This window comes from Scomber scombrus, chromosome 11 (assembly GCF_963691925.1).
Source record: "Scomber scombrus chromosome 11, fScoSco1.1, whole genome shotgun sequence".
Taxonomy (NCBI): Eukaryota; Metazoa; Chordata; class Actinopteri; order Scombriformes; family Scombridae; genus Scomber; species Scomber scombrus.
The window spans coordinates 20,040,223-20,067,163 of record NC_084980.1 but is presented as its reverse complement, the minus strand read 5'-3'; the positions used below and the strand labels follow the sequence as shown (position 1 = coordinate 20,067,163).

The 26,941-nt window shown below is 39.5% G+C and overlaps 2 protein-coding genes across 2 annotated transcripts in view; one reads left to right on the top strand and one right to left on the bottom strand.

The window, feature by feature from the left end:
• Nucleotides 1-133: 133 nt before the first annotated feature.
• Nucleotides 134-7,992, bottom strand: clul1 (clusterin-like 1 (retinal)). The gene is made up of 9 exons (XM_062428227.1): nt 7,922-7,992; nt 3,264-3,273; nt 3,015-3,150; nt 2,594-2,742; nt 2,340-2,510; nt 1,566-2,004; nt 1,153-1,272; nt 839-1,069; nt 134-319 (listed from the first exon to the last, which is right to left on the bottom strand). The coding sequence occupies exons 1-9, from the start codon at nt 7,990-7,992 to the stop codon at nt 162-164; spliced, it is 1,485 nt and encodes a 494-aa protein (XP_062284211.1). The 3' UTR covers nt 134-161.
• Nucleotides 7,993-8,198: 206 nt separating this feature from the next.
• The window catches only part of colec12 (collectin sub-family member 12), a 30,528-nt gene continuing 11,785 nt past the window's right edge, over nt 8,199-26,941 (top strand). The window contains exons 1-2 of the mRNA XM_062428900.1: nt 8,199-8,306; nt 11,307-11,357. Coding sequence (XP_062284884.1) covers nt 8,300-8,306; nt 11,307-11,357 — 58 coding nt within the window. The 5' untranslated portion in view covers nt 8,199-8,299. The remainder of the gene's footprint in view (nt 8,307-11,306; nt 11,358-26,941) is intronic.

The following is a 26,941-nucleotide window of genomic DNA, read 5'->3' as shown; positions in this document are numbered from 1 at the left end:
TCTGAATTTTAAGTTATAGAACAGTAAATATTAGAACAAATCATCAAATAATTAAGAAAGATTCAGGTAAATATAAATCCTTTTTTCTTACTAGAAAATCCAAAAGGACAAGAAATAGGGAAGAGATGATGGATGACACAGATTAAACAAATAAAAGCTTTTCACCTGGCCATCTCTTTGTATTTGTCCAGAGCTTCCTGGGCCACATACTGGATGAAGGCTGGGTCCTGGAGCTCCAGTTCCCCAGGAACAGAGAGGATAAGTGCAGGAGAGTTTAAGATGTTTACCTGCACCTTAGTCTCAGTCCCAGATAGATTCTCTTCATGGCTCTTTGGCGCCACCTGGAGAGTAGAAAAATACATTTTTTTACTAACCAGAGTGTGGCTGCTTCTTTTTTCCCCAGCAGCACAAAGATTTGTTGGAGTCATACTTTGCACACACACACACACATTCATCATGTATGTGTAAATTCAGGTTTCTGTGCAGGTTGTGTGACACCCGGGTAGCTAATTAGCTCATATGAAAAACTTTTGCCTTTTACCCCTCTTCTGCTGATTGGTCATTGCTGCTTGTTTTTCCCCCACTGTGTCTCCTTCTTTATATTAGATAAATTGATTTATTTGCAGCTTAAGAAGCTCTTCTACTGTGCGGGCAGTTCTTTAATGAAATGGGAAGGCTGATTGTGGCCACTCGCAACTGATACTGTTTTTTGAGAAGGTAGGATTAATATTCATCCTAGAATGTAACGGTACTCAAGCTGAATTTGTTGATTGATTTGTGTTAATCAATAAATATCTCATGTTAATAATTTCTTCCTGATGTCTCATACAGACTTCACCCCTGCTCCTGCTCACCATGGTGATACGGAAGATGTTTTCAGGTGCGCTGCTGTTGCTCACAGTCTGAGTCACCCAGCTAAACTCAGCAGCCATGTTGCTGAGCCAGTTGACTGTTTCATCAGTGTGGCGTTGGACAATAGACAAGATCTCATCATACTGCTCTTTGGACACATCCAGCAGCTGGGAAACCTCATCCAGCTCCACATGCAGCTCACGCACACTGGGGCACTCTGGAGTTGGGGAGAGGAGTGGTCACGTGAGATATGTAAAAAATATCAGTGAAACACATGCTATGAGGGTGGTGGGGCTTCACCTGTGAGCAGGGCTCCCTGACAGGCCTCACACTGGTTCTGTAGCTGCCAGCACTCTGAGGTCTGTTTGCGAAGGTCTCTGCACAGCTTCCTGTTCTGCAGGAAACGGGGGAAACTTCTCTCTGCACCAAACAGAAAGATGGCAAACAAATATATCTGTAATACTGGTCAAATAGGAAAAGTTACAACTTTCAATCATGTTTTGGTGCAGTATCTTTTAGCTTTTAACTGTTTTAAAGATTGCAGTTGCTCTAACCCAGCTGTTCTTCACTAAGTACCACTGAGGCCAAAGAATCTACATATTTTCCAACCAATCCTGGCAACTGCTGACTCTCACAGAAGTAGAGAAAGAAATCAATAGCTGTGTTTTGGGTTTTTTTTTAAGCCTAAATTGGTGATGAGTCCCCCCACTAACCTTTCTTCTTCTCCTCCTCCACTGCCTCATTGATGTCATCGAACACCTGGGTCACCACAGCTCCAAACTCCTCCACCACGCTCTTGCCAAAGTCAAAGAAGGAGTCCAGCACCTCTTCCACACCCACACCCTGCAGGAAACCTGAGTCGCGGGCCGGGTAAAAGGGATTGGAGCTGATTTCTTCCATCAGGACATCAGTGTTGTTGAGAAAGGCCTTTTGGAGCACCTTGTCGAGCCTGTCACTCATCCTGGACACTAGGGCAACGCTGCGGTTCACGAGTGTTCCCACCTTGCTGATCAGGCGTTTGAAGGAGTCCTCAATGCGGACAACCTCGGTGTCAGTGTTGTCGGGGCCCTGGTTCACCAAGATGTCCCCTGCATCCGTGCGAGGTTCACGGGGGCCAAAGCGTGTGGACACCCTGTGGAAGAAGTTCTCCACCTACAGTGTTTAAAATAATATAGGTAATCATCTGTTTTTTTCACAGAAAATACATCACTGCAGAAAACAAACACAAATTATGTGGCACTTTCTGGAGTCTTATATCGAGAGTAGTGCAATTATGTTTATTCATGTAACATATGTGTACAGGTGATTTTAAAGATGAACACATTTCTTATTCAAAAACATGTTGATTTGGTTTTTGGCTTTAATGAAAACTCAAAGCAGCAGCCAAGGCAAGAGATTTAATTCCAAGAAAAGTAAAGTTTCAGCTGGCAAACACACTGCTCTGTTATTTTTGGCAATGTTGTTACAAGAGTTTGAAGTTTTCATACCTTGGCACGGAAAGTGGCAAAGCCCCTGCGGCAGGTGGAGGTGTAGAAGGTTTTACAAGCATCCTCCAGACAGGGTCTGCACTCCTCCCACTCAGACTGCAGGGAGTCTTTACACTGCTCCTCTGCCTCCTCCAGCTTCTCAGTCACATCTTTAGCTAGTTGGGCTGCCCCCTGGTGGCAGTGAGGAACACATTTAATATATTTTCATCCTGCCTCTTTATTTCTTTTTAAAGAAAAGTTAATGTTAAATTCACCTTTCTCTTTTCATTGCTATGCTGGAGGGACTTCATGAGGTGCTCATGCTTCTGCTCATTCCTCCACATCACCTCCTTCATCTGTTTCACCCCATACAGAGCTCTCCTCACCTCCTCGTCCACCAGTTTCTCGCCATCCAGAGACAACTCTGTGAGAGAGAGACAGAGAACAACTTGGGTGAGATATTTATGTACACTTGTATTACAACTTAAGAACAACAGTCAAAGCAGGGAACTCAAAGATTTAACACACTTTCAACAAAAAGTAATGAATTACAAAGATCAACACTAATAATGTATCTGTAAACTATTTTATAAAACTCATTGTAAAGAGAGAGATTTATAGGAGAAGAACTGAATCAGATTCTTCCCAAGCACTGATATAGATTGCTTTGGAAAAAGTGAAGCTCTGTAAACTTACGTTTTAAGGTGTCCTCTGAGATGGGTTCGGCCTCAGGGGTAGAATTGAGGACACCCAAAGTCACCACCAGCACAGCCAAACTGAGCAGGAGCTTCATTTTTGAGCTCAGTAACAGACTTGGAGGGCAAAACTCAGCCTGAAAGGAAATGACAGGTGTGGTGGTGAGTGGTGCATAATTTGCGCACTGTCAGATGCAAACATATTTATCTCCTGTACAAAAAGAAACATCAATACAATATGACTGTGTACGCATGTGCATCTACATGTACACATACACAAATAAAGACACAAAACAACAGGTGGCATCTAGTCTGAACCAGGAAGCTAATAGGATTTGAGTTTGAGTGTGACTAAACATTAACCACACTGTACTGGGTCATAAGTAGGTCTGCCACTTGGTGGTGCTGCACACCTGTGTGGGCCTAAACAAAAATACAAGCATCAGTCACTCATACATGGATGTTATATAATAACTGAACTTTTTAACTGGTTATACTTGGTACTAAGTTATGCTTCAATACAATCTTACATACTATATGTCTCTGTTAAGCACATTTTTTTTGTGACAGCACTGACATCAATATGTTACACAACATGTTAGTGTTTTTATTACCCAGACTGTTCAAATTGCATTATTTCAACTCCACAAATACTGTTATACCCATCTACTTCTTCCTCATGTTGACACTTGTGTACCTTTTTTATTCATTGAACAGGCTGACGACACCTTTACCCTTGGTTTTTACTTTAACCTTCGTGTCGTCCTCCCGGGTCAAATTGACCCCGTCTGTTTTGACTGTTCCTTCTTTCCTTCCTTCCTTCTGTCCTTCCTTCCTCCCTCCCTCCTTCTCTCTTTCCCCCTTCCTTCTTTCCTTCCTCCATCTCCTTTTCTTCCTTCCTTCTGTCCCTTTTTCCTCCCTCCCTTCCTTCTTTCCTTCCTTCTTTTCTGTGTCCTTCCTTCCTTCCTCCTTTCCTTCCTTCTTTTCTGCGTCCTTCCTTCCTTCCTTCTTTCCTCTGTCCTTCTTTCCTTCCTTCTTTCCTTCCTTCTTTTCTGCGTCCTTCTTTCCTTCCTTCCTTCCTTCCTCCCTCCCTCCCTCCCTCCCTCCCTCCCTCCCTCCCTCCCTCCCTCCCTCCCTTCCTTCCTTCCTTCCTTCCTCCTGCCTTCCTTTCCTTCCTCCTTTCCTTCCTTCTTTCTTCCTTCCTTCCTTCCTCCCTCCCTCCTTTCCTTCCTCCTTCCTCCCTTCCTTCCTCCTTTCCTTCCTTCTTCCTCCCTTCCTTCCTTGACTCAAGGACAACAGGAGGGTTAAACCATACAGAGATCAACAGTAGGGGGTGAGACATATCATAAAATTCATAGGGCCTAACATAAACTATGTTTACGTCTGTCATCTGCTGTGCTGAATTAAGTCACCCAGAAAAAGACACTCCTGAAATCATATTGTGTCGTCTTGCCTATTTGGTTCCAGTAATCAAACTAAACTCACCTGCTTCACTAAACTGGAGGCTTTGCCCCAGTCCAGCCTTGCAAGCAGTTACACAAGTTGATATAAAGCAGGGATTTACAGTAAATGGGGATGTACCTACTTGCCTTATATCATTATGAGTTTAAAACGCTGATATAATCAACCCCATTATATTCTACCAACATCTCTAGCTATTGTTTTTCATTACAATGACAACAAGAGCTGTATTATCTACACATAAATGTTTAGCAATGAATCAGAAATACGTTAAAAGAAGCACAAATTAGTGAAACTGGTATGTTTTAAATGACTGTCATCATAATTTAAATGCAAAACATAAGTGCAAGACACAAGCAAGCATAAAGGGAAAATCACATCATAAGATTATTTTTATCTTTTACTTTTACTTATACTTGAGGGACAAATATTCACTAAAACACTATCCTAAAATTGCATCATGATATAAAGAAATATGAAAATAAACACAAAAGTAAGACGGATAAAAACAAAACACAAATTCTCAAAAGAACCATCACAAGAAAGGTAAACTTACCAATGAAAGACTGAAGGTGCTTCTCCGCTGACAGGAAAAACAAAGTGCTCTGTGTTACTTTGACCTGACCGGGTCTATTTGTGCTCTTTCCATTCAAGCTTTATCCTATTACAGTCTTTGCTTGATGTTGATGCCCGTTAATCCTGCATTCAACACACCAACAGGCTTGTTTTGCATAAGAGGTTGCTTAGTCATGTCAACCAAACTGTTTATATATATAGTTACAACGTGTTGAATATGGTTAAGATCAGTTAAGTTAAGATCACACAATTAATGGAGCAGGGAAATACATGGAATGGAGTTTATGCCAAATTATTCATTATGTTGGCGAGCAGAGAAGAGTTTTCTGGCAGTGAAATAGTTTAATATTTCAAAAGTCAAATATTTCCATGGAAGACTTAAAGGTTTTGAGAAAAGAAACAAGTGCAAACTGTTGATTTAACGGCTTTGCAATGTTTTGGAAATGTTTATAATGCACACAAATAATGCAGCATGTTAAATCAATATGTACATAAGCTTCCGTCCTAGTTCATGTACTGACAGTAGTTCTTAAATTATCCCAAATCCTTATTGCAACACACACACACACACACACACACACACACACACACACACACACACACACACACACACACACACACACACACACACACACACACACACACACACACACACACACACACACACACACACACACACACACACACACACATCCTAATGCTGCTAACATGCACAGAAATAGTGTCATCACCGTAGGCTGTACTTCACTTCATACTGTTTCTGTTGGCTGATCGACGAATGAATTTGTCAGCATGGGATTGTTATTGTTTACTTTGTAGCAATTCATCAGAAAAGTGATCATGTGAACAGAAAAGCCTGTTTTGCTGGAACGGAGCCATGTGCTGATCTCATAAGAACTGCTGCAGAGCCTTCTTTAACATGTAGCTGACTAAAAATATGCAAGCAGCCAATAACACACAAACTGTTATGATAAGGTGATAGGTAACATCAGTCTGTCTTGTATTGAATACCACCAGCTGCTCTTAGATCTATAACCAGATGTGAATGCAGATAGATACAGTATTTTTAGTAAAGGAAACATTCCTCTCAGTAGGAAGCTGTTCAGCATCTCCTCTCCTGCTGGAATGTGAGGGACTTGGGGGTAAAAGGGTTTCTCTGTCCGGTGCCCTGGCTCCCTCAAAAATGTGCCCTCTTTGCATGCTGTGACCCAGAAAATAGGGTCTTCTCTGGATAATAATAAGAAACAGCCAGCGCTTCAGACCGCTCTACAGCCTTGCTGACACCTTCGACACCTGGTTCCTATAACACTGCAGGGAGAAACGTTCCCCCCTTGTTCTCCTGTGGCTGACCTAAACGTAAAACAGTTGACTATAAAAAGGTCTCTTGGCAGTGTGAGACTATGTGCGTGCAATAATTCATAGAGGAATAAATGTAAATCACATTTAACACTTTACACAGGCGGTATTTAGAACATAATGCAGGAGGAAATTAGTTTTTTGTTAGTGTGATGATGTCTCTAATTACATTTTTCAGTCTTTAAAGAGCTTCATAAACTCCTTCAAGGTGTGTGATGTTGTCCTGTGTGAAGTTGTGGCACTGATCAAAGCGCTGAGTCCTGGACTGAAGAGATAAACAGGTGTAGAGGATGAATTGCTTTACAGAGAACTGGGGTAAAGGACTGGTCTGAGATCTGTGTTGAGTTTTGTTTGAAGAAATAAGTCAAGATTAGTTGAAAGCATGTACAATGTTGTTCATTCCAAAATGAGAAAGTCTAAAAGGTGAATGTGTAGCAGATGTTTCTAAAATAAGAACCATGCAACACGTGTGTGAACTGGAACTGCCAATAGAAAAGGGTGACAAATTAATCTGATACCTATTTTGCATTCTATTTGTATCATGTAAACCTGCAAATGATCAATATTTTATGTTTACAGCTTGTTGCTTCTCCAAGTGGCCATAAAATGATTGCAGGTTTGAAGTGCACTTGTAGGCTCAAGGTTTTCTCCACTGTTTCTAAATAAATCCTGCACAGCTGTGTAGTAGGATTTGTGCATGCATGCAAAATGTTACCAAGACAATAATATTTCAGTAGACATTCATTTACACAAATTACACAATTACCTTGCTGATCCTATACATAGTAAAATAAATGAAAACTGAGGGATGGAGCCCCCCAGGGGTCATGTGGTGGAAATAATATTGATGTGGAAATATGGATGAATGGGATTAATAAACCAAGGACCAGACTGGTAAATTGCTCATATAGATAAATAAACCAGGGAATGGATTGGTAAATTTTACATATCAATATAGCAGATGTTGTGATAATGAAATTATGATTTTATTGGCAACTTGGTACCTTTTAAAAACTGATGGTCAGCATAACCTAGTCTAGTGTGTAGTAGTTTTCTATAGACTGACTCAACTCATTCATGGGCTGTCTTCAACTGACAAATTGAGGTAATCAGAATTAGTCCCACATTGATAAGACAGTGGCTTTGATTTTGGTGAAAAATCTAATTGTAATGCGAAAGTTTTTTCATAAAAAGTAATTTCACAACACAACACACTTTTTTATATCCACAAACTATGGAACAAAATCAAGCCTGTTAGTAACACCAGTAAAATATGCAGAATATTATGACTCTCTCTCTCTATCTCTCTCTCTCTCTCACACACACACACACACACACACACGCACACACACACACACACACGGTGCGCACAGATGTGGGAGCACGTGGTTTCTCCGGGCAGCCCTACGGGCGCACCACTTCCTCTCACGTTTGGATTCCTGAACTCTTGGAGTTTCTCCTGTTACTTCTGCGGGTACCACCAGAGTGCTGAGCTAAACTAGGATACACCCTCACCTCAGCATCTTCCCAAACCACCACACAAACAAGAAGATTGTGTTTTTCTCCCCCCCTCCTCCTCCTCCCATTCTTGAGTTTCTTGCATTGCTTGCATTGCTTACTTGCTGCAAAGTTCATTCCTCTTTTTACTGCAGCATCTGAAGTGCAGCTCTTGAAGTTACCTGCGCTGAAGGAGGTCGTCCCCGGCGTTAAGAATTACGCATGGAGCTTTGAATTTCTATTTTCTTTTTTCTTTTTTTCTTTTTATATAACAGTGGATATTGGGATACTTGCATATAAATTCGCTCAAGGGGAGCTTTTGGGCACATACCATAGCGATGCTGTGGATGTGACTTCAAACAACAGCTTCACTACAGTAGACTCCTGTAAACCACAATGAAAGGTAAGTTCATTCACTTGAACAATTAAGCAGAAACAAGAAAAAAGCTCTAGCACGCATTATTAAATACAATTTGATATATTTTCTGCTTATTCAACCCTTTCCTTGGTCGTCTTTGTCACTTTTTTGCGCTTTTTCTCTCAGTCTGGGACGTGAGGAATGCGTGGGCTACAACTCGCGTCTCACATCTGGTTTCAATTACGGGACTCTGTTTGGGATTGTTTTGCATCTGGCCACTGCTGCACATCAAACACTAAATCCACGCTAAATAGAACAATTCACAACAGACCCGAAGGACATGATGATTCACCCGAAGTGCAAGTTTTTACTCACTAGTATGTTAATAATAAAATATTGAGTTATTCGTCCTTTTCAGATTATTTCTTTTCAGTTCTTTTGTGTGTCTTTAACATTTTAACCGGTGCTGAAGTTAAACTGCAGAAGGAAACACTGTGTCAGACTTAACTATGTGAACAGCTTTATTGTGGTGTAGCCACGGCACGGACTCTTAATGACTTTTCAGCACACTAATTGAAACACAGCAGGTCTAAATGCGCATGCGTCAGTATTTGACAGCTCAGGATTGCAAATACAGTTAAATTGACTTGACCTGATGTTCTTGATGTTGCTTAATTAATAGGATGCATATTATTCTAAACAGAAACAAGCTAGCCCCTACTACATAAAACAAACACTACATGACTCATGCCACCTTGTGGTCTTTCTGAGGATTGTGGGCATGATCTGGGGAATCTGTGATGATTGGCATGTAGGCTACTTCCTGTAGACACTGTAATGACTGTATTGCTGCAATGGGACCTCTCTCCGACTCCTAAGAGTAGATGGTGTAATATTCAAACAACCTCGTTCTGCAACAGTGTAAACAGGATGAATACGTGCTCATTTACAGTCCAACATTATATTCACTCTTATAGGAGGTGTGCAGGGGAGTCATGACAAACACTTTAAAAAGCCATGTTTTTGTTTTGTAACAATTAAGGTTTCAGATCCAAACATGTTGTAGCATAAGAAGCATGAAGCAAGAAGAAGTGGATCATTTTCTCAGTCATCAAGGGAACACCTAATCCTTCAGTTTGTCTGAAAAATTCAAAATCAACCAGATCATAGCTTTTACTGGTCATCTGCTGCACTTTTCACTTTTTGTGCTATTTGTAGGTCAAACACACATTTGAGTGTTGAGGTTGACTAAATGAAAGTGAATGTTTTCATACTTGTCTTGGTGTGCATACAGTATAACCATTGTTTCAACAATATTTCACAGTGAAGCAGGTCCTGGCAATGCGTTGAAATATAGTTGGTGCTGTTGAAACACCAATTATGTGGAACTTGGAAATCTAGAAAAATATTCACTCTTCAACCAAACTCAGGCTAGCTTTGAACAATAGGCTCACAATTTTTCAAGTTTGTCCTAAAAGAAATAATCGGGTGCTCAAATGAACACTGGCACATGTTTTTCTTGCTGTAATTATTTCTCCTGTTCATAACAGCCATTCATTATGCACTTTCCATCTAAATGATGGAGGACAAAATCCACAACCCTCCTTCCATGCAGAGATGTATTTAAAAGTTTACCTGAAGCTAATATGCAGTGTCAGCGTCCAAATTCATCAAGTCAAGTCAATATCTTTCAAAGTTGTAAATGGCAGTGGTAAATATCCATTTCATTGACTCAAACAAGCCAGTATGAACAGGAGGATATCATATTATATAGTGAATCATAACTTCATATGGGCAAGTAACTATTGTTTTAACACAGCCTAGAAAAACTGTGAAACCGTCCTTTAATTAAGATGCATAATGCCTTTTGACCTGCAATTGACCCAATCAGTGCTGACTGGGATCTTTATCTGTGATGTTGAGCAATATTTCTAAATTATGATGGGCCCACACGGCAAAAGACATCCCATCCATTTTACCATTTAACTTGCAAATCTATTTTCAAATCAACTCAGTTTTCAGCCCTTTGGGTAAAATATGATGAGCTCCACTTCCCCAAATGGCTCTTGAAAAGCCAAACATATTTACGGTAATATTACCATTGTAATGGGACACAATCATGTTGCTTGGAAACATAAACAGGAAACACTGTATTGGGGGTACTAGCAAAGTCAAATTCCTCAAGTGAGATGTGGTTTCAGATGTTCTTTCTTTTCTTTTTCTTTTTCTTTTTCTTTTTCTTTTTCTTTTTCTTTTTTTTTTTTTTTTTTTTTTTTTTTTTTTTTTTACAACTGTTTAGATTATTTCTGTCACTTCTTAACTCTGCTCTCCTTCGTGAGACGTCTGCTCAAGAGTCTCTGCAATTTCTCTTAAGCCACAGGAGCAATAACTTCTGAAAGTTCCCAGACTGCATATTTAGCCCAGGAGGAGACAGGTACACGACCAAAACACAACTTTCCAGCAGTCACCACATCTGACTACTTTTAATAGAGTAATAGATGAGATTTTTTTTGTATCCGGAGGTCTTTTGGGACATGTGGTGTGTCTTTATTGTCACGACCAAGGACGATGACACAGTAGAAAAAAAATCAAACCAAAAAAAAAAAAAACCTTTGAAGTCACCAAAGTACTTTCCCACAGGCAAGAAGAGCTGCTTGCAAGGAGAACACAGTCAGGGTCTGGAATGGGAGATAGGAGTAATCCCACAGAGTGAAAGAGTTTACTGTCAAAGAGCTGACCTAACCTGAGTGAAACGGGATGCACTTCTTTGTCTGATAACAAACACTGCACAATGAATGGCTTCAGTGGGTTGTGATACCGAAAATAATATCCTGTATCATTTTGGGACATTTTTATAAAATTATACATACTTTAAGTAGGACTTATAGAATTTTAACTATTTAGAAACTCATCAGTTGCATAATATAATGTCAAGTTGTGTCTCCATTTCTCTGTTTTAATGTTTGAGTGCATTGTTAAAAGTTTTGTGGCCCGTTATATCATAAATTCAATATTTATCAATTTTTGTATGTGTTTTCCCTCCAGACGACTTTGCTGATGAGGAGGAGGTGCAGTCCTTTGGGTATAAGAGATTTGGTAAGTACCATGTGACTTTGTGACTTTTTGACAGTGAACTTCAAGGACCATCATCATTGGTGCATATCCCATGTGACACCTTAGTGATGTTTTTGTTTTTGTTGTGTTATATGTTTGTATCATCCATATGAATGCATAAACAATATTTTCTTTACATACAGTATTTTCTTTGGTTGTATTCCACCTACAAGCATTCCTAAGGTTAAAAGGAGGCCACACCTTGTTTCCCAGAAACCAACTTATTTTTGGTGGTTTTGTTGTTTCATTTTTATATCTGTTGTAACATCACTGGGTACAGTGGAAAGGGAAACCACACTATCCTGGGTGTTCCTGAGTAGTCCACTGATTTTGCAACCATATCAGTATTGTGGTGTACTTTTGTTCCCCTCTGTACAATAACATGGTCCAAATCCAAAAAAAAATCAGTCTCAAAATGAGCCTGCTCATTTCCTTTTCTTCTAATTCCCTGAATATATCCAGTTCTCTGAAATGGTATCACGGCAGCCAGGTTCATAATCTCACCCACTCACCAGGAAATAAGAATTAAACCCATTGGCCAGATGGTAGCACTCTCCAGCTGTGTGTAGCACATTCACTAATGTTACAGTAACACATTCCTTCAGATCAATCTCCTGACAAAGGCCGAGGTCATTTACACAAAGACAGATTTTTAGCAAGATATGTAAAACCTGCTTTTGATAACTAGTCCAAGATTTTTGACTGCATAGTACTCGGTCTCAAAAGACCGATTTTATTTTTTTTTGCATCCAAAGTTATTCAAATAAACAGTGTCTTCTCCTTTATATTTGGACCTTGTGCCAATAAAGTGCTAATGTAGGGGTCAAAACTCAATATCTGAGTAGTTACTCTTCTTTTGTACAGAATCATTGAAGAAAATCTGATTGAACTCTAATTGGACTCTAATTGAAATCTGGCCAAATCTGGTCGACGAATAAGCGCTCAGGACTAAGAGTATTAACCAAGCGTTCAATACAAGCTTTTTAAATTTGATACATACATACATACATACATACATACATACATACATACATACATACATACATACATACATACATACATACATACATACATACATACATACATACATACATGCATACATACATACATACATACATACATACATACATACATACATGCATACATACATACATAGATACATACAGTACATCAATTATGTGATAGTAACTCTGACTTGAATACTAAAAATTCAGGAATTTGAGTTGAACTCCTAACTGATTTGACCAATCATGGTTGAATTTGGTGCCGTATTTTGCAAAGGATTTCTTAGGATTTAGTAGAGTTGATTGTTTAAATCATTGCAGCCAATCAAGTCCTAACCCTGATGCCCTGTGTGTGCCCGGGTTTTCAGGAACTTGGTTCCTACATAACTGCTAGTCCTGCCTAAAGCTCACTGCAGCAGCATGTTTACTTTTAGGCACATTACCCTTAAGCCATGATAGGTACAATAAGAGGTTCTGCAATTCCTGTAACAGTATGGCAATAGAAAGAGAACTATTTTTGTAGTTTAGTCTGTATCTTGGCATTTCTCATACATACACATGTAACACCAGATGTCTGTTATTACAATTACCCTTTCTTTGTGGCACAAATGCTTGGACACCATTTTACTACTTGCAGCTAATTTATTTTCCTTCTTTGACAGCATACATGTGAAGAACCATGAGTTCAGTGTGATATTTCTCCTGCTTCTGTCCCAGAACAGAGATCAAGTTACAACACTTTGGGTTGAAATGGTCACAGCGTTCCCTCTGCTTTAAGAGGTGTTTAGTGTATGTGTGTCACCCAAGCACTCAGCAGTCGTATGTCAGGAAGTGTGAGGGCAGAAGGAGTCCACATTGCGTGTCATCAGGATCAATTCACACATGTGAACACCTCATAACATCTAAGATCTGAATGGGAATGTCCCTGTGTATCATTTCATAATGCTTTCCAAAAGAAGGGGAGTGTCATTTTCCTTGATTCCAAACCAAATGGGATTTTCTTAAGAAAGTTACACAATATGTCAACTTATGGTAAATGACACACTGCTCCTAATTCTGGGGAACTACAACTCAAACTTACAAGCACAGAAATATGTTGTTGTTCTGCTCCTCGTGTTCCTCAGAATGGAGAGAAATTGGGTCCCTGACTCATTTTGACATCTGCTTTCCACAAGAGGTCTATTATACCGCTGAGATGATGTCCAAACCTGAGAAGTTGCTGAGCTGCTTCCTGTGTCCATACTGGAAGTTTATTTAGTACAAACCTATACACTCAGAGGGAAAGGGAGAGGTGGAGATGGAGTAGGCATTGTGGGCCTTGAGGGTCCATGCTTGTGCTGTGCTGTGTCAGCAATGTGCCAAGGAGAGACAGGAGAGGGGGGATGGAAAAAGAAGGAAATACAACCTCAAGTGGAGATGATTTTACAAAACACAGTTATATCTTTCTGTTTTGTAACTACTTACGTATCTTCAGAGCTCACTGGTTGTTTCTGGTTTCATCAATTTGCTTTTACTTTTTGTCTGATTCATGGGGGAAACATTTTTCAACAGTTTTATTTTCAGCTGAGGAACCGCATTCCTTGCCCGACTTATTTTTGGGAGCAAAACAGCAAGTGGTTTTAATTTACGGGGACTTTATTACCAGAAAAGAATGTTTTCAGAATGCCTGCCCGTAACTTACAACCTCCTCCAGGGCTTGCATGCATGCAGTTCGTGTTCTGTTGTCCTAATGAAAGATTACTCGTGTTTTCAATAAAGAGTGGAGTGAGGAGGAGGAGGAGGAGGAGGAGGAGGGGGGGGGGGGAGCAGAGGGGAAGAAAACACTCAAGGATTACAGAGAAGTAGAAAACAGTTAACAACAAAGTAACAAGAAGAGAGGTAAAGACAGATAAAACTACACAGAACACTGCCTGGTTCATCTGTTGTTAAAACCTAGACCTGTGAAGTCTGCAGGAGTGGAGTCTGTGACTGGTCAGAAGAATGGTGGGTCAATCCTGGATTGACCAATGACAGGCAGGCAGGAATGAATCCCAGACAAGGCACAAATCACTGCATCCTGGCAGGGGACAGCGTAAAGCATGCCATGAGGCTTTCTGCTGAGAGTTAGCAGAACGTACAGGTTTAGGTCAGCGGCAGGTCAACTGAACAGGCCTCTCCACTCCTTCTGTGTTTAATCCTTCTCTCAAATGAAGACAGTGATAAGAATTAGGCTAATTCGTTGGTTGTGGGCCCTTTTGTGTGCTAAATATAACATACTCTTGTCTCTCATGAGGCAGAAGATTACAGACATGTTTGTGTTCAGCATGTAATTTGCTTACTCAGCTGTAACTGGGCAGCCATTTTATCATCTTGCCACTATATTTGAGCATGAGTATTTAAGCTTATTAAAACCCTGGTAGGAAATGTAGAAGCTGTTGACCGTGACAATCAGCTCGCTTTTGTTTTGAGTACTTTATTGTAGTTGAATGGAGCAGAAAACAAGAATGTGCTTCAGTTTAACCAAGGAAATAAAATGATGTTGGTTGTTTCCATTTTGGGGTCAGAGGAATTTTGCATTAAGTTGAATCTTTTTCAACTTCCCAACCTTTTGAGTAGTGCTGGCCTGCGCTTGTATGAGCCTTGCATCTAACTTGATGTGTTTCTTAACACTAATTGCACATGATATTCTTTATACTATGAACATTTGCACCTTCCTAAGTGATTTTTGTGCATAAAACTCTCCATTTTGACCACTACACAGCTCTTTTCACTTAAAGACACAACGTTTTTTAAATGTTAATTTCTGTGTTACATTGATGACTGGACTTTTGCATTGTTTGTATTTTCTCTTTGTATATTTTAAGCAGGTCAATTCCTTGTATGTAAAGACCTTCTTGGCAATAAATCTGTTTTTGATTCTGATACTGTAGAAGAAACATAAACTTTTCATATGGTCCACCTACAGTAGTGTTTTAGATTGGTAATATATGACAAGACGATATGAGGAACATGAGATTATAAAGCGACTTTTGTTCCTGCCTAAACTCTTGAGAGGCTCCATTGGTTATCAAGCTTGGTGATCAAGATGTGTTTCAGCTGCCTTGACTCCCACCTTATGTGGCTAGCAGGCACTTATTAAAGACACACTGTAACAAAGATTGTAGACATGGGAGTCAGAGCTCAATAAGCGGTTGAAAATGGGTCTCAGTTATGAAACAGGACTGTTTTGGAGTTGCAGTGAAGCTTCTGTCACTCCATGCTTTTATATATAGCTGTGGTTGTTTTGACTGAAATTGGCCTAACCACCTTCCCAAACTTCTTCACACCACTCTGTTTTAAGTGTCCCCAAGAGATACGATGGCCAGTGGTAACAACACGTCTGAAACAAACTGACATCTGGTGGGGTGTCTTTGTCACATAATGGATGTTTGCTAAGCTCTCCTTTCACAGCAGGTTTTGGCTCTGGCACAAGAATAACACACACAAGTTTTGGAAGTGTCTGACTCCATTTTCTGTCAACAGTCTCAGACAGGCTGGGTGAAGTTCTATGTATGGCTCAGCCAGTGGTGTAGGCAGACATTATATTTTGGGTGGGCCATCTTTTCCCAGGAAAAATGAATTATGACAAGTTAGGAGGAAGAAAAACAACAAGACCACACAACACAACAAGATCAAACATAGACAAACTGAAAAATACCCGACCAGTTAACTTTGAGACTCACTACTCTTCAGCTCTACAGAGCACAGCACTGTTAATTAACTGTTTTATTACACAAAGTGACAACTAAACATAAACCCAGACTGCAGAGAAGGTGTTAACTTAAACATGTAACAAATCCCTTGTGCTTTCATTGTAGCCCACAGCCATTGTTGCTTCAGTGCTGTTCAGCTCACACAAAAAACAAATCTGCACATTTTTACAGAAAATGGCATCATTACTTTCTATTCTATCAAAAAAACTCTCCATACCACTGTGATGAGAAGCACATTGAGTTTCTATTCTTGGCTGTGCAGGGAAATACTTACAAATAGGCCTGTGAATGTGGCACATAAATCAGCAGGTGAACCCACAGCTGCAAGAACATGATTTCAGTTGGGGTGTGGGGGTACTGACTATTAAACAAAAAATAATTTAGTTCAGTAAATACTTGCTGTGATCCTACAGCAGCAGGAAGGCCGTCTCCCCACTGAGAGACGCTGTGTGCATTTACGCACAAGGCACAGCAGCATATCCTCATTGATTTTTTAAAATCCCCCAACGGAATTAATCTGGATCTATTATTAATTAAAGTTATGTGTTTATATACAAAAGGTCACACACACAGTCCCAGTTCATGCAGTGAAATTGTTTGGAGTAAAGCAGCCATTCTCTTGATAAATCCTCAGCTCCACCAGAGGTATCTAAAAAAATATTTCTGAAGTTAAAACTTTAATTTGGTTTCTTCTGGATTGATTCCTCTGTCCCGTCAAGTTGAACTACAGTTTTTTATTAGTCGGGCTGCCTGAGACAATTGTAATGGGTATATGTCAGCCAAGTCAGTGAGCCATGCGTCTCACGCCTGGTTCTTCTTCCAACTCCACTATCTTTATGCTCAGGGTCGCAGAAAAAATTTGCAACACCACAAGAGGCCTATAGGGTGTTCCTCCAACACCCCTACTTCGTGCGGCTGTGGGTGAACCCGCATTAGGCTCACTGGAGAAAGCGTTACACTGCCAGAGAGTGAGTGGCTGGGCTAACCTCGCTGATGGGTTTGGTGGACTCAGTCAATAGAGGCGGTAGAGTTTCTTCTTCTTCAATTTTGCTTCAAATAACAGATTTAAAAAACTGTTCAGCCATTGTTTTAGCATTAACATTACATCGCCTGAAAAGCCCAAAGCCAGCAAGCTGGTTGAAGGCAGCTCAGAAAGGTTTGCGTGTCAGAACCAGACCAACCAATTACATTCTGGAGACTTCCTACAACTTATTTCAACAGTTTGTTTTAATCAGATGACAGATTCAGCACACGTCAATTCAACAAAAATCAAGTTGCTACTTATTTTGTTTCTTTATATTTATTGTTACAAAATGTATTTTGATCAGACTTGGCTAGGTGGGCCTGTGCTGCCCAGGCTACGCGCCTGGCCTCAGCATCAGAGTTTCATTTATTTGAAGTCTTTTCACTTTTCGTGGGCCAACATCAACCTCTGTGCTTCCTCTATTTGAAAACCAACAGAAAGCTGGAGTGAAAAATATGTATTTTTCTTTGTTCTTCTGTGAGTCACAACGCCGCTCACGCTCCCATTGACTCTCAGACCTGGCCATGGTGTGATTGTTGCTGTGGTTGTGATTACGCTGGCCCCAAACCAGCACACACTGCTCAGTTGTTTTTCATCTTTATACCATAGTACTTGTCGTTTTGGAGATAGTGAAAAATGTCTGCATGTTGTGCAAAGAAGCCTGCCATAAAGAATTTTTCCATTGACTCAGCTCTGGAGTGTTTCGGATGACCGTTTCAAGTCAGGCATGTGTTTGTGTATTCACATCTGCTGCAAAGGCAAATACCAGATCTACTCTGTCTGCCTGAACATACTCATAGCAATTTTTATGTTTGCAAGATTAACTGCAGTGTGTTCAGTAGTTTAGGACAGTAGTTCAGGAAAATTAGGTTGTGTTGGTCTACCCAAGTAAAAAACAAACAAATGTTCCTACTTACCTTCTCTAGTATCTAGTCCTGTAGATACTTTTCGTGTTATCTGGCCATGTTTTGAGATATCTGTCTCTGAAATTTCTGCCTGTGGAGCTTAAAGAATTGAAAACTTACATTTAAATAAATTCAATCATGTCTTTCCAGAAAATAGTTTCTTGCAGACTTCAGGTAACACATTGTTTTTTTCTGTAAACAGTTTTCATTTTAAATACTGAACACTGTTGAAAGCAAAGTTTGCAGATCATCTATACTAACAGGAACTGTCTTTCTGGAAAGAGATGTTGCTTGTGTTTTTTTAGTTCTTCATTACCCCAATAATGTCACCGTAGCAGTTGCTAGATGCAATTAGCTTAACTAGCTATCGAAGAAATACAAGTTGTTGTTTCTTTATGTTGGCTCACAGCTACTTCTATAGTGGCGTTGAGTTTGTCACTATCTTCTGGCTCTGTTACAGATCCTCATTCTCATTCTCTCCACATACAAAGCCCTGATTGGCTAGGTTGTTTTTCCAACTTGGAAACATCCAACCTGTTTGAATGACTGAAAAAATCAGGAATTTGGGCAGTGTTTCAGATAGATATGACATGGGAGCATTAGCAATAAGTGAGGAAATATGGACAATTTCAACAGTATCTATAGATAAAAAGTTAGTTTAATAATACATTACATAACTTTTCTACTAGTTTCCACATGGACCACAGTGCAGCTGCAATGGCCTGAACAGGCATTAGATACCATCTCCTATGTGGTCAGCATCTTTCTCCAAAAGCAAAGCCAGACTTGGCTGGATGGCTGGCTGGGTCGACACTGTGTGGTTTTATTGGCTCTACTAGGTGATGAAGCCTGAAAGTGGTGTGCAGTGATGGGATGGAGTGCAGCAGACATAGGCTGATGATCATCAGGCTGGGTGATGATTGCTGCTGATTCAGTATCTAAAGTGCTTTGACGGAGGGGCCACCCAGCAGGCGTGACCACACAAAAACCTGCCTGCACAGATGGTCTGTGGAGTTAACTCCAGTGTTAAGTTCAGTGGTTTTGGGCTCACACGAGTGTGTAATAAAGTATTCTTAACCCGCATGAGAAAATATGCCTCCGTTTATTTGTGTTCATGTTGTTGTGGTGAGGATGAGATTAGCAAGAATTGGGCCATTATGAATACTAACTCCCTAACCCTTTTACAGAATAACGTGGTTACAATTATAGATTTGTTTGATATTGATCACACTTATATAATCCACATTTCACAGAGTGCTGCATATTCTTCCTGGCAATAGGAAAATAAGTTGGACCAAAATGGGTTCTTGTGAAATCATGAGATCAGAACCACAGCACATTTCTACATGGACGTTTCAGTCCATAAATACAACAATGACTTAAACCAGTGATGGTAACTGTTTAATATGTGATTTGTTATTGAAGTGGCCATTGTTTGTACCCATTGGATTCTTTTAAAATAACTGTGTTTCACGTTTTGGCAAACTATATCAATTACTCAACCTTTGAACTCAATAGTGAACTATTTCATATTGGAGACTGTAGCACATTCTTAATAGGATAGTGTCTGGGTTCTTGATACAAACCTGATTAGCTACTGACAGACATGACAGACTGCATCCAAGATAATTACTCTTTTAGGGACATTTGACATTTATATGCTCTTTTTTCCAACTATATTGGCTCCTTCTCATGCACAGACAGAGACATATGCAAACATACTGCACATGTAATGATTTCTATGAAGTCACAAGTCAAGTCATAAGTAAAGACTAGAGTATGGGTGCCCATGTGGTACAACTGACATGGTAAAAGTGAGGATCAATGACCAACCCCCTCTGTTCCCTTCACATGGCCCTGTTTTACAAGAAATGACCTCATTCTAACATGCCAACGCTGGAACATGAGCAGAGGGAGCCAGGGGTTCTCTTATTCTTCACTCAGGCCAATAAACTTGGTTTATGGCTTCCCTGTTTTTCTAAATTCATACATGTGAATGATTGTTATCAAGGATTGTGTGCTGGAAAGGAGAGCCTTTCTTATCCTAATTGTCCTGTATTTTAGATAGAGATATTCAGTTTCAGTTTCACATTAGCTCAAACATTTGAAATGCAAGTACACAAGTGCACGTACTTAAAATTAATTGATAGTGCATAAAATAAATAATAGCTTGACATTTAATGTGTTACTTTTTTTGATCGTCAAGAAAAAGATACTTAACAAGAGTTTTAGATCTAAATTTGCATTTATTTAACTCAAGGGATTATCAGGTAGGCTTTAAGTTCTTACACCAAGGTTACAGCAAATGTGGCATATTTATGTTGAGCTGTCCCTACTTAACATAAGACTAGGTCTATTTGAATGGAACAGGCTTGAATGAAATGTAATCAGTATTTTAAACAGAGAAATACATATTTTTTTATTTTAACTTACAATTAATGAGGGAAGTAAGAATCCAAAGTTGAAATACAGCTTATCATAAGCTATCACGTGCTCAGTTTGTGTGCATAAATGGACACATTTGCATATGCCCGCTTTAAAAACATCCCTTTTGAAAAGTGTACATGCAGGTGCTATTTAAGTTGAATTTTGAAGCTTTCAATGATTTTTTTTTAAACTCTGCCTCATCTTGATAACTCACAATGGATCTACATCACTTGTTGTGTCCCATAACATAGCCAAACCTGTGGCAGCAGATGGGGTACAAACTATTTATCTCCAAATGTCACCATGCACAGTCAGAGCAGGAGACACACACAGTGAGGCTGGATTTCACTCTTCAGTGGAAACTGCTGACTGCAACGTAAAGACTTTTCTGATATCCAATCCTACATCACAAAATATCCCCAATACAGTGGCCCAGCTTTGTTTATGAGGCTTGCGTGCTTAAAGGTCTGTCTCTTGAGATTACAATATATGACCTATTTGTCGTTGTCTGTCTTCCTCTAACCAAGCACAGATGGGATGACAAAACCAGATCTAATCAACTCCACGTTCCAGCAGCCTGCTCAGCTAACAATTAATGCACCATAAAGTTTTCCCTTCACATTGAGCTCTGTTCCACTGAACGATGCCATTATTCTCCTTTTGCACAACTCTGTCAACAAAGGATACACTACTCTTCACTTCACCAACTCTTTCTTTCTTTTTATTGCACAAGCTTTTTTAAGCTTGCATATGTCTGTAACCATGTCAGAGTCCTAAAGGTACTTGCAATAATGTAAACTTTGCTGAGAAAACTTAATCTTTGAATGTTTATGGATGGTAAAAACAGCAGGTGGTGATTTGTGCAAATATATTAAGAACAAATATCTATTTTTATGAAAACAGAAAGCTGGTAAAAAATCCCCTGTAGACATGTAATAAGGCATATAAAATACTTTGTTTGGAACAATAATGTGTGTCTGAAATGTTTTTTTTTGTTTATTTCCTAAAAAAGTTGATAATGTTTAATTAGTAATTACTGATGAAATCCTTAAAACGACTCCTTCATCTACATCTTCTCCTTCTCATTAAAAATTCCACATAATATGAATATGCCAATATATTTCATTTCAAAAGTTTAACTTTTGGACACAAAATGCCTCCTTCATCACTGAAATGAGTAGGAGACATCATTCTCAGTGTTTGTGCACTGCAAGTTTCCACATCACGCTTGTTTAAGTTGAATATTGGACCATGATTGGCTTCCAGCCTTCTAGTGTCAAACTCTGCACTAGGGGTGGGTGGAAATCAATTATGTAAATGTTAGTTCATAATTTGAGGCTGACAGAATGAAAAAGGTGGAGATCATTTGCGAGGGCAGTGTAGCATCCCCACAGTCTAGAGTATGCACATGCTGGCATTATCTTGGGCTGTGTTTGAAGTTGCATACTAACATACTGCCTACTACATACTTAATAAGTATGTACAGCATACTGCCTACTAAATGAACAATAAATTATGCCATTACCACAGACTGTTCAAACTGAAGTATACTCAGTATAAATCACAACATTACCAGTCTGAGCTACAGTTGAATGAAACTTGTTTGTCACAAATGTAAAACATTAGCCCTTCCACTTAATGTGGAATGCTGCAGAGACGTTAGAGTCAGTGGTAAATTACCAAAGAACTACTGATCAGTTCATCAGATCATGTTCTCTCCAGGATGATGTCATGTTGACTGGCTGATCATCTCAGGGGCCAGGCTGCTAACAGCTTAGATAAGTGGATGGTCTCACACAGCTAGCGGCTCCTCACAGCTCTGAAATCATTGCAGCAAATTTCCAAACAGACGTTATTTCATTTGTGTCGGTTATTTGGATGGGTTTATTTATTTAATAATGGTGCTAGAGTGCAGCAGCTTATAGCCTGGCTCAAAATCTCTGCCATTGCACCATCTGAAAAGACGCAATCTACTTTGCGGCAGTTGAGTATGTGCCATAAATACAGGCTGCATACTCAGAAATTCTTGCTGATCTCGTATACAGCTGATCATTTCTCATATACATAAAATACACATACTATGCAGTTAAAATCCACCATGCAGACTCAATTACAAATCATACTTAGTATATTAGTATGTGATTCTGAATACAGCTTTGTAGTTCGTCTTCAAAAAAGGCATGGTTGTGAACCTTATTTTTAAAATTTAATTATTAAATAATTACCTTTGTGAGATGAACATGAAGTATATTGTGAGCTTTCTATGCCATCACTCAGAGACTATAGTTCACGGAGTGGAGCACCAACTTGAGGGATGATAGCGTGTAAAGAAGATGTTTTCCAAAGATGCCTGTCCATACTGTATACACCAGTGTGGTATTTGTGCTATGGTCTGTGGCCAAGGCCTTCAAAGAACACTGTTCAGCTTGGTCAGCTTTAGGCAATGTGCATGTGTGTGTATAATGACTGCATCTCATCCTGTTCAGACATGCAGCTATCCATATGTTATTTTTCTCTAAACAACCTGAACATACAGATCACTATAAACCACTGTTCTCTTTACTCATGCTAAAAAGGAAGCAAGCTCTACTGAGAAAGTTTCTTATAAAAACACTGAAAATAGCAAAGTAAAAAAAACGTAGCCCCTTATTCATATGTTGCTTGGCATGAAGAGTTGATGTATCAAATGTTTGCATGCGTCCTTTGATTTGGCTCCACTGTAACAAGGTCCAGATGTTTGAGAGGACCAGAGCCCAATTTTAAGCGTCATAAACCTGTTACCAGTGAGTGAAAAAAAACAAAAAAAACATGGTACAGTATGCTATGCTAGCTCAGCAATTCAAGGACCTTAATGTCTTAGTAATTTGTCTCAGTGGGCAACTTCCCCTGTTTGAGAGTGTTTACTTATTAACATTCCAGTTGATGACTGTTAATACTGGGGTAGCTTTAAGGGCTATAGGGGGACAAGATAACCCCAGAGCACTTTGTTCGCTCGGTTAAAGTCTTAACATTGTCTGAAGAGTGAATTCAGAAGCAACATTCCTCTGTTCTTCCAGCTCAAGCTACCTAAATAGCTGAATAAGGGATGGTCAGTCAGTTGGTCCACTGGTTTGCTCCAGATTGAAATATCTCAACAATTATTGCATGTGTTGCCATGAAATTATGTACATTCACAGTCACCAGAGGATCAATCCCGTTGACTTTGACGAACCTCTGACTTTACTGCAACTCTCACCATGATGTTGACAATTGTGACTTTAGGGAAATGTTTTGATAATTATTGGATGGATTGCCCAGAAATTTGACACGCATTCATGCCCCCCTCAGAATAAATTCCATATAGTGCCAACCCCAAGTCCAGATGTTCGAGAGGACTAAAGCCCAATTTAAGCATCATAAACCTGTTACCAATGAGTGAAAAAAAACTATGGCATGCTATGCTAGCTCAGCAATTCAAGGACCCTAATGTCTTAGTAATTTGTGTCAGTAGTAACTTCCTCTGTTTGAAAATGTTTACTTATTAACATTCCAGTTGGCGACTGTTAATACTGGGGTAGCTTAAGGGCTAGAGGGCGGCAAGATGACCCCAAAGCTCTTTGTTGACTCAGTTAAAGTTATAATCTGATGAATGATTTGCATCTAGTGCCATCATCAGATCAAAATTTAAATTTCAGTACTCTACTTACTACTAAATGTGCATGAATTGTTTTTAGTTTGTGAATACGGACCATGTGTAACACTGAAAGAAGTGGTCGCTTCAGTGGAAGTCTTATGTCTAACCACGACAACAGTATTGCATGTCTTACCAGACATTTATTGGATGTCTTCATTCAAGTGGGTTTCTTGCTTTGATTTCTCTCAGGAATTTAGAATTAACATTATGGAAAACTGTATTTTATCCTCAGAGGGCCACTGCGGTACATTTTTGTATTTTTGTGTGTGTTGTTGTATATGTTAAACCAATTTGTTTCACTATAAGATTGATTATAGAAATCACAAACTGTAACATCAACTACAATTACATGTAATTGTACTTTTGATTGATCATGTACATTTGTAGACTTATACCACACAGTAGTATAACCACAAAATATGTGTCCCCCACCCCCTCAGGAGAGTACAGAGGTATGGTTGTCTGTGTGACTACTGGTTTTTGGTGGGTGACCATAATATTCATCTTTCATGTGACACAAAATGAAAGGCTGTGATGTAAAAAGATTCCTGTGGTAGCCACCCAGTCACTGTATATAACATAGTATTAACACTCTGCACAAAGGGTCTTCACACAAAAAGGCTCTGGGCTGTACAAGCTTTCTTTGTGTTGCTATGGAAGTTTCCACTGCCAGCCAGCAGTGAGACGGGGCTTGCAGTCAAGTCTTGTGGCAGGTACATGGAATAAGGGAATAAGTGTTGAGATTTTTTTTCTTTGACTGACTCAGAGTCCAAATTAAATACAGCTGTTTTACAGACACCAAACTGTATTTCCCCCATCTTTCTCGCTCTGCTTGTTTTCTCTTTCACCATATTTCTTGGTGAATGGTGAACTGAAAACTAACCACAAACAAAGTTAGCAACTCTGTGAGCCTGTATTTAGGAACAGCGGTACTAAATGCCAATGTTAGCATTACCTGCTCACAATGATAATGCTGACATATGATTCTTGGCAGGTCTAGTGTTGTTTACCATGTTTACCATCTTAATTTAGCGTGGTAGCATGCTAAGTACTGAATGCACTGCTGAGGCTGATGGGAATGTCATTAACTTTGGAGGTATTTGACAATATAGTACTGGGCAAATTAAAATTTTGAGCTGATGACAGCACTATATGAAAGGTCAGAGGATCATCAAAGTTATTACAGTTTATCATTAGGGGGACATGGATGTCTGTACCAGATGTCAAGATAATCCATCCAATGATTATCCAATAGATATTTCACTCAAAACCACAAATGTCAAACTCTACAGAAATGGTTGGTACTGGAGAAAAAGTCAGGGGATCATCAAAATTGTACGAATGGCTGTAACAAATTCTGTTCCAATCCATCAAGTAGATGTTGAGATATTTAACTGAAAAGCCAGAGGATTGCCCGCCACAGTCAGTAGGATTCATGCTCTGAGAACCACAAATGTCTTAACTAGGTTTTATGGTAGTCCATCCAATAATCTTTAGATACTTTAGTCTGAAAGTGGTTGATTAGCTGACAGACCAGCATTGCAACCCCTAGAGCCACACAGCTAGCATGGCTGAAAAGTAGCTTTGAGTTATGTGTTCATAAGGGTGGTTTTGGGGTGGATTGGGAACGAATATTGCTTATGAGGATGTCATGATGGAACATTTATGAATATGTAGATAAGTAACCGATGATGACTCAGACTGGGCTGTGTGATTTAATTTTGGGAAAATGACAAATGTACGCTATGGTGCGGTGATGACTGTAATTGATCTCTATTCACTCACTAAAAAATAATTATTTAAAAAAAGAGTTATGTGTTCGTGCATATTTTGAAAACGTATATGATCTTTGTTTGGGTCTGATATCTCAGCCTAAATGATCATATATAAACAAGTACATGCCAAAACTGTAGGTACATGCTTTTCATTTGAGCAATATCATGTAAGCTACAGTATCCTCCACCATACCTCTACCTCTTTCTAGGCTTTTCTGGCATTTATTTACCTCTTGGGGATTGTCTGGCTGGATTCCAGCTTGTTGATTGGGACATACTGGCTGCCTTCCAGCCTCTCAGCGCCGAACAAGCTCAGTCCCCCTTGTGTACTGCACTGGTCTGCTTAGTTTAGCAATGTGTTTTCATATAGCTCCTGACATGTATGTGTCAGCACGTTTATGTACTGTGGTAGTTTATGCGTAGTAAGCAAGAGATCACAATGGCCTTACGCTTATGAAACATAATACACTGACTGACTAATGAGGTACAACACGGAGGGATATAACAGATTGAAGCAAGCAAGAAATTTCGTATTTTACAGTTCTGTTGGATTTTCTTTTATCAAAATTGTGCATCTAAATTCCATGCCCCTCAGGTTTTATATCGCTGCTTTGAAAAGATTGTAAATATTATTGTTGACTGTGCAAGTTTTAATACTTGGATTATCATCATCAGGACAACAAATACATTATGAGTTCAGTCTCAGAAATGTTCACTTCATGTGAAAACAAGTCATTGAAGCATTTACAAGAAATGTTGGGCCCACATCTATGGCTATGAATACAGAAAGCCAGTAGAAATAGACTCTTTCTGTCTGGAGTCAGTGTTGGAGAATACTGCAGCTACCTTGGAAGAATTTGGGCTTCAAAATTACTGGAGCCACATCACTGACAGAATTGTTGTTTAAGCAAAATTCTTTGGAGGGGAATAGAAAACACTCCGGTGACAAGCAGTGGGAACATGTTGCGACGCTGGAAGGAGTCGCTGGCTCCTCTGCCCAGAATTAATTTCCATGTTAGTTCAATGG

Coding starts and splice junctions, on each gene's coding strand:
- clul1 (XM_062428227.1), bottom strand. CDS start 7,992: ATGGGAGGAGGAGGAGGGGGGGAGAAAAACACAATCTTCTTGTTTGTG. Junction 2,743..3,014: donor CTCAGAGGACACCTTAAAAC/GTAAGTTTACAG, acceptor TCTCTCTCACAG/AGTTGTCTCTGGATGGCGAG. Junction 1,070..1,152: donor TCAGGGAGCCCTGCTCACAG/GTGAAGCCCCAC, acceptor CCCCAACTCCAG/AGTGCCCCAGTGTGCGTGAG.